Source organism: Boleophthalmus pectinirostris, unplaced genomic scaffold (assembly GCF_026225935.1).
Source record: "Boleophthalmus pectinirostris isolate CB_2022bp ecotype Guang Dong unplaced genomic scaffold, ASM2622593v1 HiC_scaffold_8, whole genome shotgun sequence".
NCBI classification, from domain to species: Eukaryota; Metazoa; Chordata; class Actinopteri; order Gobiiformes; family Gobiidae; genus Boleophthalmus; species Boleophthalmus pectinirostris.
This window is the reverse complement of record NW_026571515.1, coordinates 6,462,367-6,477,253: the sequence shown is the minus strand read 5'-3', so window position 1 is coordinate 6,477,253 and position 14,887 is coordinate 6,462,367. Positions and strand designations below refer to the sequence as shown.

General features: G+C 39.2%; 1 protein-coding gene across 1 annotated transcript; it reads left to right on the top strand.

Annotated features, from left to right (window-relative positions):
- The first annotated feature begins 252 nt into the window (after nt 1-252).
- Nucleotides 253-9,411, top strand: wdr6 (WD repeat domain 6). Its single transcript, XM_055166202.1, has 6 exons — nt 253-608; nt 978-1,130; nt 2,102-4,985; nt 5,943-6,020; nt 6,100-6,216; nt 8,690-9,411. The coding sequence occupies exons 1-6, from the start codon at nt 539-541 to the stop codon at nt 9,330-9,332; spliced, it is 3,945 nt and encodes a 1,314-aa protein (XP_055022177.1). The 5' UTR covers nt 253-538; the 3' UTR covers nt 9,333-9,411.
- Nucleotides 9,412-14,887: the final 5,476 nt, after the last annotated feature.

Genomic DNA, 14,887 nt, shown 5'->3' with positions numbered 1-14,887 from the left:
GTAGGCCTGATTATTTGAAAAATAAACGAGAGAAAAAAATGCTCATTTTATGCATCGTGCACCCGCAGTAACAGATTCACGTGCAGAGAGCTGCTCCACCCTCCATTGAACTCTAGCGCCATCTCCTGCCTCCTTTGCGGCATTACAAAACCCACACAGTCGTGCGGTCACGTGTGGCGCTTCAGCCAATTAAAACACGTGTTATGTTTGTCTAACCAATCAGCGCGCAGCATGGAGCAGCGACGCCGGAAGTGCGACAAGCAGCAGTGAAAACATGTGAAGCTCTGGACTTTGGCGACAGATTTGATATTTTATTGATTTTAAAGCTTTGACAACTTCTGTTATGATTCAGACGAGATTGATCAAATATAGACATTCCCCGTATACGTTGAGATGGGAATATTCTGCCTTTAGGGCTGTTAAAATGTCAGACCAAGCGGTGGCTGTTAGCATGTGTGGCTAACTTGGCATCTGTTTTCAAGTGAAGTTTTATCTTAAAGTTTTTATTTCTGATTGAAAACTAAAGTCAGTATCACAAATGGAGACTGCAGCTTTGGTTGCTCCTGTCACAGCTCTGGAGTTTATTGAAAACGAGTTTTTGCTCTCTGGTAGGAAAAAGTCCATAATCTAAACATGTGATACTTTCTGTTTTCTGTTTTTAGTCCAGAGTATCTACAGTGTTTCCCATGGATTTTGTAGATTTTTTGAGACTATGGTGGCACAAATGTTTTCTAGATTTTTATTTTTTATTTTTTCAAACAGTTTGTGGAGTTTAAATGTCATTTATTGCCTGTATTTCACAATTAAGCAGTTTTTTTGAATGGAATTAGACTCTTGTATTAATGGGATGCTTTGATGTAAGACCATTTATTTACCATATTCCAGGATCAGACATGATTAAATCTTCCTCTAAGTAATAAAACATAAAATAGTGCTAATCACAATCACATAACCAAAACCTTCTTCTGTCCTGGCAGGTGAGGGTCCAGTGTTGACAGTTTACAGTCTTCATCCTTCTCCCAAAAACTGTTCTTCCCTGAGCGTCCTCCAGCACCAGAGAATCCACGGGATACGACCAAAAGAACGGCAGCAAGAACAAGATGCAAAAACACCACAGCAAGAAAAGCCTGGTAAGATTATTTAAAGGTCTTATATTACACAAAATTGATTCTGGGCACATGTTAGAATGTTGTTACCTCATCAAGAGCAGACCTGGAGTTGTGTTGTGTTTCTTTCACACAGAACATGTTTGAGTCACCCTTTATTATTAGTCTGTCTACATTTCCAAAGCTCGAAATGCTCTGTTCTACCTTGTCATGTCATGAAGCGAAAGTTTTCAATTTAACAGCCACTTTTTTATCTCTTGTCCAGTAGAGATATAGGTGACTCTAGTCAAGGTGTATGGAGTTTAAAAACACAGTGAAGCCCTTCCTGTACTACCACATGACATCACAATGTGTAACAGAGTGTTTTCTGTTTGAGAGAAGAAGCCTGAATAATCGCGGTTTGTGTGTTAAACTTGTGAGTGAATGAAACAAAACACAACTCCAGATGTTTGTGAGGGAGCAACAACATTATAACATAGATCAGAAAATAGCAGAATACCGGCCTTTTAATGTGTAATGGAGGAGTTTCAAATGTTTATATAGTTTATATTTTAGTCTCTGCTCCTATGGATTAATTCGCATGTATCTAAATTAGGAGCATGTAAAAATATCAATATATATCGTATCATTTAATGTGTTTGATACGGTATTGATATCGTGGGCTCCTTTACTAAATTATTTTGTTACAGCACGACAGTTTTGATGCTTGTTTAGAGGAAGGAAACTCGTTTATGCAACACATTTGACATTTTCACTGTTTTGATGATTAAAATGGGTGCTTTTCATATTAAACTTTGCCCAAGAAGTGGTTTAACAAAGACTTTTAGTATCACAACCTTTGTTTTTTATTGAACCGTATTGAATCGATTTGAAATATATCGTATCGAATCGAAAGTGCACTGTATCAAGATTTGTATCATATCAATAACTTCTTAATAATACCCAGCTCTAATCTAAATTCACCAAATGTTTATCTTGTCTGTTTATTCCATTAGGACCAGACGAGTCTTTTTACGACTTGGCAGTGTTTGGAGGCAAAGCTGTACGTCTCATCCGTCTCCACCGATCGGACCCTCTTCATTTAGAAAACATTCACCCCATTATTGAGCTCCACGACTGGATTCTAGATGTCCGCTGGATGTCCGGAGACCCAGGCCCACTCCTTTGCGTCGCCTTAGCCCATAACAGTGCTCTTCTCCTGGACACTGATTCAGAAACTATCCTCTACCGGCGATCATGCTCCGAAGGCTGTCTTCTTTACTCTGCCCTAGTTTTAGCTCACAAATCTTGGTCTGATACTGTGCTTATCGGAGGAACTGTTTTTAATCAACTCGTTATTTGGAAACCAGGAGAGGTAGCGGAAAATGTTGAATCAAAACCCCCTGTGGAACGGCGTCTTTTGGGTCACAGCGGAGTCATTTTTGACATTTCATATTCGGAAAAAGAGGGAGTTCTTGCTTCCGCTTCGGACGATCGAAGTGTCAGAATTTGGCAAGTTGGGAAATTAGGAGGAAAGGGAGGACACTGTGGTGAAGAGAATCCAGTTTGTTTACACGTTTTGTACGGACATCAGGCTAGAGTTTTTTCTGTAAGGCTTTTGAATTCCAAAGTTTTCAGCGCCGGAGAAGATGGAGCTTGCTTGATGTGGGATAACGGTCAGGTTGTGCAAACGCTGAAAGGGCATAGAGCTGGAGGTGTACGCTCTTTGGCAGTCAGTTCAGAAAGCTGTGAAAAAGCTATTTGGGTGACATCAGGTGGAGCAGATGGAGGAGTGAGACTGTGGAAGCTCGGAGTAAAGCAAGACCAAACGGAAGACAATGAAGAGAATTTAAAAGATCTGAAGTTTCCCGTGGACAAAATAGACGCAAAAGAGTTGAAGAAGCAAAAAGTTAAACAACAAGACAAGAGTTTGAGGTCAGAAAACATGAAAACGCAACATGAAGCTCACTATTTAAAGTTAGAAAAAGAAGAACCTGCACTTCAAATGGATGATCCTGAAACTGGAAATATGGTAAATAAAATGGAAGTGACAATGGACAACCTTAAACTCAGTGAAACTTTTGTGGAGAAGCAAGACCAAAGCCATCTTGAAACCGAACAAGTTTTCCAAAAACATGATAAAAGCGATTTAAATGATGAAATGGATGCAAAAACAACAATTGAAAAGTCCACTGTCGACACACACTTTGTTGGCGTTGGCGTCCCTAAAGTAATTTGCGCATTAGATTCTGAAAACTCAACATGGAGCGATTGTAGATTCCTCGTTTGCACAGATAAAGGAGGCGTCTATGAATATACAAACGCAAAATGGGACCTAGTTTGGCAAGGACCACCTGAATTTCAATCCTACTGCGTTATGGAAGTAGTTAGCGTCAAAAACAAAGACTCACTCACTCATTTGTGCGCTGTGGCGAATATTCACGGATCAGTGCAGGTTTTTTCTATCGCAAATCCAAAAAGTGGAGTGCGCTTGGTTGCGGGAAATGGGAAAATTCATAGTTTAATCTGGCGAAAAGGAAGCGTAGATGGATTCGCTTGGTTGCTGGCTTCTGGAAGTGATGGTCTTGTTCATCGCTGGTGGATAGAAGTTACAAAAAGTGAAAATGTTCAATTAAAAGTGGTAGAATTGGCGAGTTTTGAGCTGCCAAAATGTAGTAAAAGATGGTTAACAGCGGCTATAAGAGTTCATTTGGGAGAAGATATCGGCTGGGTTTGTGGAGACAGAAGAGGGTCACTACTTTTGTTCCAAGAAAGGGAAAATACAAAGAGCAGAGTGGACGAAATAGATCTTCTAGAGAAAAATCTTGCTAATGAAGTAAACCAAGAACCAGAGGAAGAAATTCAAGAAGCCAGTACGCTAAATCAAGATACAAACAAAGGCAGACCTACGCTAAAACTAACTCCAGTGAGTGCTTTGTTCAGTGTCCATGGTAAACAAGGGGTGACTTCAGTTTTTGAGCATTCAGGTCTTTTTTACAGTACAGGACGCGACGGATGTGTGAGGATTTTTCATTCAAAAGTGTCCGAAACTCAAGAATATGTCCTGGAGGTTTTAAGAGTTCAACGGGCTTGTAAAGGAATGGAGTGGCTTGAAAAAATACTGATTCTGGAGACAAAAGTTGGACAGGAAGTTGAGATTTTGGCTGAGGAAAAGGAAGAATCGACTGAAACGAATCACGTGTGTTTAAAAAATATCGACGCTACAAAACAGAGTGTCCAAGAAGTACGCTTTGCAATTGTAGGTTTTCACGGCAACCATTTTGTCGTGTGGGACCCTGTTCGTCAAGAAAAATTATTGTCAGTTCTGTGTGGGGGTGGGCATCGATCTTGGAGTCTTTGGACGGACGAAAAAGGACACTGGACGGGAAATGGAGCTCTAGTTTTTATCAAACAAGGCGCAGTTTTGGCGTCGGAAAAAACGGTGAAGGAAGCCAATGGGAAAATTGGTTGGAGTCTACGAGAAGGGATACACGGAAGAGGGATTGGGTGTGTTCACAGGTTAGGACGGATTATGAGTCAAAGAAATGCATGCTGGGACATTGTTGTGACTGGCGGGGAAGATACCAGCGTCACCGTTTTGGCGTTGAACCCCAAAAAAGGCGAAATGAAAGTTCTAGCAGTTCTGACGGATCATATATCGAGTGTGAGGGCGTTGACGGCGGTGGCGAACCAAGACGGCGACAGGGCGGGTTTGTCGGCGCTCGTGGTGTCCGCAGGCGGGCGGGCTCAGATGCAGTGTTACCGCCTCCTGATTGGCTGCGGTGATCGGGGGGAGGCTCCTTCCTGTCAGGTGATCCAGGTGGCAGCGCACCGATTGGACGAGCAGTGGGAGAGGAAGAGGAACAGACACAAGATGGTCAAGATGGATCCAGAAACGAGGTACCGGCTCAAATAAAAGATTTTCATTGTATATTATTTGTTAATTTGACCAACAGAATGCAATAATATACCAAATAATTTCACGATGAAGTCATAAAATTGTTATTGTGGTAAATTATGTTTGATTCAAGTCAAAGTTTATTGTCAATTCTTCATACAAAGATCATACAAAGAATAGAAATTGTGTTTCTCACAATCCCGTGCTGTAATAAATAAATAACAAATGGTAAATAGCACAAAAGGCAAAATTCTAAGTCTTTCTAAATAACCTGTAAAAGAAAATACTCACATATTGTTTTTTCTTGGTGGGCTCCCATAGTGTAAAATAAACTGGACTATATTTTGGCGTAACAAAATAGACTTTGTTGTTTGTTGTTTTATCATAAACTTATAAAAGAGACTGCACCGGTCAAAATGGTCTGTGTACCATCTGTCCTTTTGAATTTCAATTAAGAACGAAAAACAATGAAATGTTTGTTGTTTCGTTATTCTGTTTTAGTGTCCCAACAAAACAAAACAAAAAACAGATTTCAATCTCTATTTCCAACATTTCAAAGAACAACAATCAAAAAACAGTCTGTCTATTTCAATTTTGATATTTTATTCTCTGGTTTATATGCCCTGGAAGTTAAGTTAAATATTGGAAATAGAGATCGAAATCTGTTGTTTTTGTTTGACACTAAAACGGAATAATGGAATAACAAACTTTTTTTCGTTTTCCCATTGTATTGTTTTTTGATCTTAATTGAAATTCAACAGAACGAATAGTACACAGACCCAAAAAGAGTATTTAAAAGTATATATATATATATATATAGGCAGTAACTGACATTTATACTTAATAAATTGAACAAAACAAAGCAAAATCTATGGGAAACACTGTGCAATTAATTTATTTTTGTCACTTTTTATCACAACTTTGTAATTAAGTTCATTATTAATATTACCTCTCTGTAGATACATGTCGATGGCCGTTTTGGAGCAGACCCCAGACTCTTTGACTCTCGCTTTGGCCTGTAGCGATGGAGCCGTCAGGTACAGTGACTGGATAGAAAAAGCTTTAGTTGATACCTTCTTTGATTTGAATGGTTTAATGAAGTGTTATTGCCCTCAGACTCTTCTCTGTGAGTGAAGTGAAGCGCCGCATTGAGTTGTTGTGGGAGAGTTTCCATCATCAGCGCTGTGTGCTCAGTGTCGCCACCTGCTGTTTACAGGACGCACAAGGGAACAGGTGAGAGAGAGTCGAATTGCTAAAACATAACTGGATACAACATAATTATTTTGTTTTGCAAGTTAAGGCCGCCACACACCAGAGGATTTTTCTGTTTTAAACGATTTTTAAATATGCAACAAAAAGCGTACCCCACAGACACAAGGAGAAAGGGATTTTAAAAATCTCCAATCACATAAGACTGGATTTGTCTGCATACCACAGGCTGGACTGTTGTGAGTGTGATCATTTAAGCTGTTTCCTGTCTACAGTAAAAAGACTCGCTTTGAGACTCTTAAGTGTTCAATAGATCGGAGCACTGCACTTCTAGTTTAGATACAAGTCAAAACTTTGTTGTTATTATTTGTGAAATGTGGTGCAAAACTTCAGATACGTGATTTTTAAAGCATAAAAGATTGGCGATAAAGTCCACCGGAAGTAGAGTCACTGTCGCAAATCTGCAGCTTCACCTCGATCCGTGCGCTGTGTGGGTGTAAACAGACAACATGTGAGGAACTACTCTGGCCTTTTTACTTTTAAAGAACACTTCATACTGGATTAACAGCGCAGTTTTGTGGACTCTGTGTCATTATTTGCGAAGGACAAATTCTATAGATAATATGGATGAGATGCTGCACTTTACATTTACAACTTTACAACAGATGAGTACCTAATAATTTTTTTCGCTATTTCCTGAGTTTGTATCTTGCGCCTCTTTGTCCGTCACTTCGTCTGCCTCCGACGCTCTGTTTTATTAGCTGTTTTTGTAGCGTTGCTGATGTTTGGTGGTTATGATCTGACAGAGCAGCTCGGAGTCACACACACGAGGAGCGCAGCCTCCCTGAACTCACAACAAACAAACAAATCGCAACCAAAATCCGGCAAATTCTCCTGTAGCGCGTGGCAGCCTTAAGTAATTATTTCACAACATTTGTAACATAACAAAACAATGAATAAGCTACTGTAGAGATTATAAAATTATAGATAATATTGAAAAAGGAAATTTATATTATGACAGTATTTATTTACATTGAACACTGAAATGAATAACAGAGCATGGTACCTATTATGTGATTTTAAAATGTTTTAAAAGTAAATATATACAAGGTTAAGACTAAATGAAAGGTGCACTGTGTAACTTTCCCGGCAGAGGGTCCACCACCTGCTTGTCTCCATGGGGATATGATTGTTTTGCCTGGAATGTTCCGCAGTACAGCATAAAACTTGTCTATTTTATTATTCCAGATTATATTACAGATGTTTTTATTGCTTAAAAATGCCATGAAAAACAGACTCCGTAGAACTAACCTGTGTCTAGACCTAGTATAATTTTGCTTATCTTCATGGTAGGGATGGGCATTCGATGAAATTTTCTTAATCGATCGTCGGAAGAATTAACGATCGATTATCAATTAATCATTAACGTTTTTATATTAAAATGATCATCATTATTATTACTATCTACACTACTAATCTGCATAAATAAATTCAACTTTACGACATATAAACCGTAACGACTCTAGAGCCACATCAGCCCGTTTGACATTATAATGTGTTTAATTCAGTTTTGCGCAACTCTCACAGAAACAAAACTTAAAACTGCATCGCTAATTTGCATAAACTCAGCGAAGATAAAACTACAGCTCTTGTGTCGCTGATGCGGTTCAACTTCTGTCGGATTAAAAGACATGACTCAGTGGAATACAGGTTAGTGTGACCAGATTTGCGTTTGTCAAAACCAGGACACCGTACGGGGGGAGGGAGGTGGGGACTCGTCATCGACATTGAGCGACTCTCACCTGGTAAAACTTTTTTCCCACTGGACACAGAAACATATGTTCCTGCTTTATACACTGTGCACATGGACTCACACTTGTCCCGAACGCAACGGAAAGCGTGGAATTTCTTGTAGAAGTCATCGTTAAATACACATTTGTGCTTCGGTACGTTGCAGACTGACCCACTGTTTGTGTCTCGCTCCTTCTGATGCAGAGAGACACATGTACACACCTGTTTGGTCACGATACACACAGCAACCTACATTCGGTTTGTCGATTAAAATTAACGTAATCGATGAAATTCTTAATGATCAATTATCGATTAATCGATTAATCATGCCCATCCCTACTTCATGGAGTTCAGCGAGTGTAATGCTTCACTGTGGAAAATTCCAGCCAAACAGTAACAGCTCCATGAGAAAAGCAGTTGGCGGACGATCCACAATAAAAGTTACACTGTGCACCTTTAAAGTGATAAATAATTAAGCACTTTGTAGTCATTTTAAAAGTTAACTACCAAAAATTAATAACAATAAAAGTTTAATTAATGTAAATTGCTTGTACCACCTGGGAGTGTTACAACTTCAGTCTATTTTATTAACAAAATAAAAGCTGCTGCTACCCCAAAACAAAACATTATACTGGTTTACCTAAAATCATTTGCAAATACACCATTTTAAACAGCATTTTACATTCATCTTCCCTTTATATTCCAGGCATCAGCTGCTGTTTTCCGCTGCTACAGACGGACAGATTGCTGTGTGGGATTTTCCCTCGTTCTCATCGTCCGATCAGAATCCCTCTTCACCCATATTCACTGTTTCTGCACATCAGAGCGGCGTCAACTCTTTGGACATTTCCCCAATCAAACTTAATGACTTTTATCACATAACTATCGCAAGTGGAGGAGATGACGGCCAACTGGCTGTTTCTCAAATCAAAATCCAGATCGTTGATAATTCAGATCCACAAAATCAGCTTTTTATCAGTCTGGTGAACCAATATCACATCCCACTGGCTCACGCTGCTCCTTTAACCTCTCTGAAGCTACTAAAGGAGAATCAAATTGTTTCTACATCTTGCGATCAGAGAGTCTGTCTGTGGAGAATTGGCAGTTCAGGGATCGGCCACCAGAGGGCAGTATGTTCCCATGTGGCAGACGCGGCAGCTCTGGCAGTTTGGGAAGAGGAACGCGACTGGGAAAGTGGGTCAAGTGCTGAGGTGGTGTTTGGAGATGGAGACGACTCAGGAAATAAAAACGGAGGAGAGGTTTATACAGAGAAAAGAGACACTGGAGGGACAGAGGAGGGATATGTTTTGATTTGTGGACAAGGTTTACAGCTCATACACGTGCTCTAGTCTAGTGTGCAAGACTGTCCTCTGAGACTCTTCACTTTGTAAATTTATCTTGATTTTCATACTTTTTAATAAAGATAATTTATTAATCACAATTTTATATTCTTGATGTCCTTCAGTTAGTTAATTATTATTTTGAAATACGTATGTAAAATAACAAAATGTAATCGAGAGAAATGCCTCTGGTGTAGAACTTCTCCTTGGATTTCTATTGTTTAATGTTTGCAGAGGTGGGTACTCGAGTCAGACTTGAGTGGCTATTTTTAGGATTTGAGACTTGACTTGATAAAATGTACTAAGATTTGGGACTCGCCTTGGACTTGAGAAGACTTGAGAGGCACTTTTAAATCTAAATTCTTTCTATTCTGTCTGTAATGATTCACTCTAAGGTCTTGTGAAGAGATAAAAAAATGCATTTCTATTACTCTTATACACTTCATAATTACTCATATATAAATATACTATGACTTTATATGTACAATTTATCTTAAAAGTCATACAAATTGCAAAAATCGAAACTATATTTGGTACTTTGGTTTAAAGACTTGTAATGACTTGAAGCTCAGAGCAGACGACTTGGACTATGACTTGGATTTATGAACCAGTGACTTGAGACTCGACTTGGACTTGCCTGTATTTGACTTGGGACTTGACTCGGACTTGAGGTCAAAGACTTGAGACTTATTTGAGACCCGCAAAATGACAACATGGTCACACCTCTGAATATTTGCATTGGAGAGTTACTGGGTAGAATGTCCCACAGCGAGGCTTTAAGCACAGATCATTTACTCAGCAGGTAAGTATCAGTAGATCCTTGTTAACTGAAATTAACAATTGGAAATCAATGTTTATTTTGTTTTGCTTTATTTAAAGGTGCAGTGTGTAATTTTTCTGACAGAGGTTTCACCACTGGCTGTTCTCTGTATCTACACCAACAACTTTCCCCGGTCTGTTAAACAGTACGACATTAAACTTCTGTATCCCCAAAATGCCAAGTCTCACACCTGATCTGCAGAGGTGGGTAGTACTGAGTTACACTGAATGAATGAATATTTATTCAGACAGTAATACATAGAACATAAATTTAAAAAAACATAAATACATAGATATAACACAAAAAGTAACTATTTCTATTCTATAATAACAGGCAAAATAAATGTTACGCAGAATTTTCCTTGTGTCTGACAAGACTGAAGTCATAGTGTTTGGTCCACAGACACAAAGGGACAGTGTCAGCATCACCTCCAGTCTCTCTCTCTAAAACCTTCAAATCAGGCAAGAAATCTAGGGGTAATAATGGACTCAGACTTGAACTTTAACAGCCACATCAAATCAATAACATCTGCAGCCTTTTACCATCTAAAAAACATAGCAAAAATCAAAGGTTTACTGTCTAAATCAGACTTGGAGAAACTTATTCATGCGTTTGTCTCCAGTAGGTTAGATACTGTAATGTTCTGCTCACTGGTCTCTCCAAACGAGCTGTGAGACGCTGCAGAACATCCAGAACATCCAGAACATCCAGAACGCTGCAGCTCGGGTCCTTACTCGAACTAAGGAAGTACGAGCACATAAGTCCTGTGTCTCAGGTCTCTGCACTGGCTCCTGTGGCTCAGAGACTAGAGTTAAAGCAGCTCTGCTTGTACAAGTGTCTCCATGGCCGAGCACCAAAGTCCATCTGTGACATGTTAGTGTCATATGAACCATCTCACACTCTGAGGAGCTCAGGGACCGGCCTCCTGCTGGTGCCCAGAGTCACGACTAAACAAGGGGAGTCAGAGTTTCAGGTTCATGCAGCTAAAACCTGGAACAGTCTGAACATGTGAGACAGACTCTTCTGTGACGCTGTTTAAATCCAGGCTCAAAACATTTCTGTTTAACTGTGCATATGACTGAAAGGTTTTCATTCTGCACTCTTCTCTCCAATTTATGTCTCTCTTTTTAAAAATTTTAATCTTCATGATTATTTATGTTTTGATTTGTTTTTATTATGATTTTAATGTATTTCTTATTCTGTAAAGCACTTTGAATTACTTTGTGTACGAATTGTGCTTTACAAATAAACTTGCCTTGCCTTGCCTGTCCAAAAAGTGTCCAAAAAAGGAGTGGGAGGAAGAAAATACTTATTTAACCCCACCATTTTTTTTCTACCGTTCCAAATGAACAAAGCAGATATACAGACTTCCTATTTCCTGTACATTATAAACAATAATTGCACAGTACCTGCATTGCATTACAAATCTAACAAACTTCAACAAATATATGTATATTATGTACACAGATAAAGTACACATCATTTACTTGAATAACTTTTTAGAGAAATACTTTTCAAAGTACTTTCTAGCAGCGAACGTTGAGTTAAAAGCAAAATTTCAAAAGCTAACTAAGTTCATATTACTCTTACTTGAATAAAGTACTTTTCCCACTTTGAGTAAGTCTACAGGTGACAAAAGATTTATGTTGACAAGATGAAATGATTTGGGCAGTTGTATTTCTTGCACCGCTACTTTAGATATGAGTTAGTTCATCCATCTTTATACCAGTTTGTGTGCATTATTTATTGTTTTCTCCTTCCAGATATATTAACTTCAAATTATAAGATGTTACCTCCTTACAGTTATTCTTTAAGTAGTATTTTCTTAGTTCTTGAGTAACACAGTTTTCCCAAATACTTTTTACTCTTACTTGAGTAATTTCTTGGACCACTATTTTGTTCTTCTACTTGAGTAATATTATTTTAAAGTGTAATTACTCAACTTTTGATGATTCTATTCACCTCTGCCTGTTTGTTTTTTTTCTGATTGTAGTTCCCTCACCTTCTTGACTCCGTGGAGATGCTATAGCGTTGCCTTTAATGTGCCTCAGTATGGCATTAAAGGTTGTATAGAGGATTTGTTAAGGAACGAGAAATACAGCGACAGTCCTTTTTTAAATGTGCATGCGTGACACCACCTCCCTCCTCCACAGCTCCCTCACTAGAAACACCTCCTCCCGCCTCCTTGCTCTAGAAATCACGTTTACAGCTCTTCTCTTCTTCTTTCAGCGATCTCAAAAACGGACTTTCTTTTGCAGCGAACTGGTCGTGGATTCTCGCAAAACAAACTTTGTGTCTCGAGGAGGCGAGAGTTTGAAAAAGCCTCTAAGGCTACGTTCAGACTGCAGGGTTTAACGCTCAATTCCGATTTTTTTTGTGAAATCCGATGTTTTTGCGAGGTCGTTCACATTTCCAATTAAATGTGACTTGTGCGTGATCCAATGTGTGAACAGTAAACGGCCCGAAAGTGTCCCGCATGTGCACTGGAGACACGACGACGTCAACCGCAGCGAGCGTCTCTGTGTTTATGGAAGTTGTCCAAACATGGACACGAGCATTGAGCACCTGGAGATTTTAAAGTTCCTCTCGTACCGGAGCCAGAACATGAACAACTTACTTGTTTTAAAGAGGAGACTTGAGAAGGAGAAGGACGAGGTTTTTGGTCGTGGTGTTTGTGGGGGCAGCGGCAGCGACGTCCGTTGAAAGGAACGTGTGGATGTGGAGACGGAGCCAAGAGTGGTGAGTGGTGATGTGCTTCACTTCAGTGACACGGAGTTCATTAACAATTTTCGCCTACTTCAGCGCAGAATAGTGATGTTTGTAGCTTGTTGATAACGTGTAGGTCGAATGAATGCGCTTTGGCCGTTCAGACTGAAGTCGCATGTCAAAAGATCAGATATGTATCGGTTTCAGGAGCACATATCCAAGTGGTCTGGGTCGCATTTCAAAAAATCTGATCTGTATCGTTCAGACTGTCATTAAAAGATCAGATACAGAAACATAGAAGCCAAAAAATCGGGATTTGGGTCACTTCAGGCTGCAGTCTGAACGCAGCCTAAGAACCGCTGCATAAACCACGTAATCCCCGCGCGCCGGCGAGTCAGTTACACTAGAAACGTAGGGCGTTTGATTGACAACGTAACAGCCAATAGAAAATGAGGCAGCCTCGTTTTCTATTGGCTGATGTTTATCTGGCCTCACTACATCCACAGCTCATAGATTTTCATTCTTTTTTTTTTTTTTTTTTTGGTCATCATAATTACAAAGCTGCTGCATCTCTGTAATGGTATTTTAAACTTTCATTGACACTTTGAAACTAAAAAAAAAAAAAATCCTCCATACAACCTTTAAGAGAGCATCGTGCCAAAGCTATATGGAGTGTAACCCTGAGCTGAGGCGTGAGCAGTGATGAGCTTTCTTCACACCCGCGGTCGAGGTGAGATCTGCAGAGTACATACGGGTTTACAGCCGGCCGTGGAAAGACCTGTTATGTGTGTGAATCATATTAGCCTGCGTATTTGCATATTCATGACCCCAGGAGGTGTTTGCTAATGAGTACAAGTGCAGGTGTCAGACGGGCCTCAACACTGTCACCTGAGAGGGCATTAGTCATGTTCTGTTAAGCGTCCATTTTTAGACTAATCAAAGTAAACATCATTACTCTATTAATATTAATGGGATCGCGTCTGTGGTGTGAAGGTAAAGGTCCCGTAATACTGACTATAAACTGACTCTTATGAGCTTTGAGTCATGTTTGAAAGGTTTTACCTCATCATAAACATACTGTACCCAGAATTGTGTTTGAGTAACCCTTTATTATTATTCTGTCTACATCAAACCTCAAAACTCTGCTCTGATCCACCTCGTGATGTCATGAACTGGTAGTTTTCAAGTTAACAGTTCCGTTTACCTTTAGTTTAATGGAAATGGAAATCCCACAGCTGAAATGATCCATTAGTTGTTTTTAGTTTTTGTCTATTAGTTTTATTCACATGAGTTTAACATGCAAACTATAGGGTTGTCCCGATCTGTCATCCCGTTTTTATTTGGTAAGATTTTGTATTATTTGGAAATCATAGACGAGCCTAATATAATATCAAATATACAAACTGTAGATTGTGCAGAGTCGAGTCTCAGGTCTGATCTGATTCTCGTCTGGTTCCTGTTTTCTCCAGTTCGTTAAGTTTACTAAGTTACACATTCCAAGACCAGACTGTGATAAAAGTAAAGATTTTCAACAATGATGGTTCATGGTTAGAAAAGTTAATAAAATTAGGCAGACCTACCTTACCTACTTACTCCAAATCCATATTTTATGAGCTTTTTTTACTCAGGAGCCTTTTTTCCCATCCATGCTGATAAACGTGGACGATGCAGACTGTGCAAGAATGACTACACACAAACGACCGGCCAGAAGTGCAAAGTACTTTTGTTGTTTACAGATTATAAAAATAGTTTCTTGGAGCACCACACGAAAAAGTGATGTTGTTCTGCCACTGTAAAGCTGTTACACTGTGCTTTATGTTTTCATTGTTATGAAAAGTGGTAAACACATAAAGTTAGTGTTCATATCATTTTCAGTCTTCAGTGTTAATTTACCACACCGGACCAATGCTGCAAATCTGCAACATCCCAGAACCCACTGGATGTGAAGGTCTCTCAAACAAAAAGTCAGGATTATATATTACTACCCCATATGATAATTTTCCCCAAATATCAGACTTTTTCCTGTTACTAAAATTTA